Raw genomic sequence first — 2,462 nt, forward strand, 5'->3', positions numbered from 1 at the left:
TGTTTTGTAATTTCGTACACAGAATACTAAAATTTTGCTTAAGGTATGAAAGACGAATATTATTTTTGTTATCATTCTTTTCATGTATGGATTTTGCGTTAGTTTAGAAACATGCGTTTAATTTATAGATATATAAATTGCTGATGGGGGTTTAATTTCTCAAATGTTTATGGATGTAACACTACAAGAAAACAAGCCTTTTGCGATGGAAGAATTCATAACAAATCCCTCGCAAATAGGCAAAACGATGGAATTGCGAGGAACACACTTCCCTCGCAAATCGCTTCTCGCAAATTGGTTAACATCGCAAATCCCTCGCAAATTTTGCGAGGAAAAAAATGTCGTCGCAAAATCAACGCAAATTGTGAGGGACAATATCAATAGCAGATTCCTCGCAATTTGGTTCAAGCTAATCCCTCGCAAATTTGCGATGGATTTGCAACATTTATGTCTGTCGCAACAGCTGAGTTTTGAATAAGGTATTATTCATTTTGTAATTATGTTTATTTTTAATTATGCAAATTAATTATGATTAATTTCTAATTAGGCAAACTAAAATTCATAATTAGCCCAAAAAAACTTTGAATGAAAACTGAAATTAAACTTGTAATACAAAATGTTGTTAAACTTACATAAACATAATAATATAAGTTCAAAACAAAAATCAAACACATCTTCTGAATATACAAACACAAGTTCTCGGATACAAACACATAAACACATAAACACAAGAGATCCTAAGTTGGTCTGGTGATACCTCCTGCTCCGGTCTCAGGTCCGGTATCTCCTGCTCCGGTCTCATTGGTGGCAGCAGTCTCAGGTCGGGGAAATTTTGCAGCAAATTCAGGGTCCTTCTCAGATAGATAATCGAAGTAGGCATCGTAGCAATGCATCTTCTGAGTATTTTGTTGCAACTTCAATGCATAATCTTCTAGCTGAGTAGACTGACTCGCAAGAACAGCTTCGGCCTGAGAAAGCTTCTCAGCTAGAATGACTGGATCTTCAGTCGGAGTAGGCGTCAGAACAACTTGAGCTGAAGATGCTTCAGTTTGCATAGTACCGACTCCATATATCCTATTTTTCTTCTTCGGAGCAACCTGCAAACAACAAAAAACAGAGACACAATGTAAAGTTCAAAGAGATAAAACAAAACAGTATGTAAAGTTCAAGAATTTACCTCAGCAAAAATTCGGTTCTTCATACTAACTGACAATCCGCCAGAAGCACTACTCTCTATGTTGTCCCCTGAGCATAGCCCAGTTTCAGCCTCAGTTATCCTCGATGACACTTCATGGTATACTTTCTCAGATAATCCATCCACAAACGACCCATCAGGTTTCCTATGAGTATCTTCTAGGACTTTCAAGAAATCAGGAAGTGCCTCACCAGTAATCTCCGACTTAACAAAGATATGAAACAACAAAGTATTAGACTAAAGCAAGAATTTATAGGTAATTGTACTAAATAACTAACTAAACATACTTACATGTTTTCGTGCACGAGCTTTAAAGGAGGTCTGACCAGACCGGTGTTTATGCATTCCAGTGCCATCAGGATCACTGTATCGAGCATTTCGACTATTGATGCTCTTTTCCTCAGATTTTGGTTCACACCAAAACTTGACCAAGCCGTCCCATACTGTCGGATCAAGCCACCGCGGCTTTGCATCATCACCTTTTACTCTCCACTTAGACTTCCACCGAGACACTTGATCAGTCATCCGGGTCTTCAACTTGCTTTCAAACTCGGCTCGAACTCTCCCATTGATGGACTGGTCCCAGTTATATGTTTGCTTGTAAAAACATAACATGAATCAAAATCAGAATCAAGTAAGTAAAAACAAAATCTGTAATTTAAACACATCAACAAACATTTAACTTACTGCAAACGTTTCAAACCACCGGTTTACAACCGCAGCTGGTGTTTGGGTCCAATTGGCATGAGCTCCTTTGAAATCTCTTTCAAAGATGGCCCGAACAGTAGCAGCAACCGAAGGATCCTCGTCAAACCTACAAAACACAAGAAAAAAAGGAATGAGGATCAATGAAAATATATCTAAAAAATTAGACAACCCTAACTTCATTCTTATCATAGAGTACCCGGAGGGCGTTTAGGGTCCAATTTCTTTAAGCTAGCACGACCGGGACTTGCAAGTAGCTTTTCCAAAGTAAAAAAAGAGAGCTGAGTAGACTCATCGTTGACACGCGAAGTCGATTGCTGTGGTGGAAGATGATCTTCCACCGCCGGTGAGGTTCCTTGACGATTCTCTTGGATCACCGGTGAGGTACCTTGCGAGGAGGCGGGAGAAGCTACCCTTGGAGCAGAGGCAGAAGAAGGTAACCTTCGAGAAGGGATGGGAGGAGATAACCCTTGAGAAGATATAAATCTTCTGTAAACGTTTTGGCTCCCAGAATGATTTTGGTTCTCTTGTGAAGACATCTAAAAAACAAGTCCAAAAAAAA

At 39.1% G+C, this 2,462-nt stretch overlaps 1 protein-coding gene across 1 annotated transcript; it reads right to left on the reverse strand.

The window, feature by feature from the left end:
* Positions 738-1,786, reverse strand: LOC109126290. Its single transcript, XM_019229665.1, has 2 exons — positions 1,178-1,786; positions 738-1,097 (listed from the first exon to the last, which is right to left on the reverse strand). Exons 1-2 carry the CDS (start codon positions 1,199-1,201, stop codon positions 738-740), a joined length of 384 nt encoding a protein of 127 aa, XP_019085210.1. The 5' UTR covers positions 1,202-1,786.

The sequence above is a fragment of the Camelina sativa genome, chromosome 1 (assembly GCF_000633955.1).
Source record: "Camelina sativa cultivar DH55 chromosome 1, Cs, whole genome shotgun sequence".
Taxonomy (NCBI): domain Eukaryota; kingdom Viridiplantae; phylum Streptophyta; class Magnoliopsida; order Brassicales; family Brassicaceae; genus Camelina; species Camelina sativa.

Excerpts from the sequence above, each read along its gene's own strand:
- LOC109126290 (XM_019229665.1), bottom strand. The coding sequence starts at position 1,201 with ATGAAGAACCGAATTTTTGCTGAG. Across the intron at positions 1,098-1,177 it reads AGAACCGAATTTTTGCTGAG|GTTGCTCCGAAGAAGAAAAA; the intron begins GTAAATTCTTGA and ends TGTTGTTTGCAG.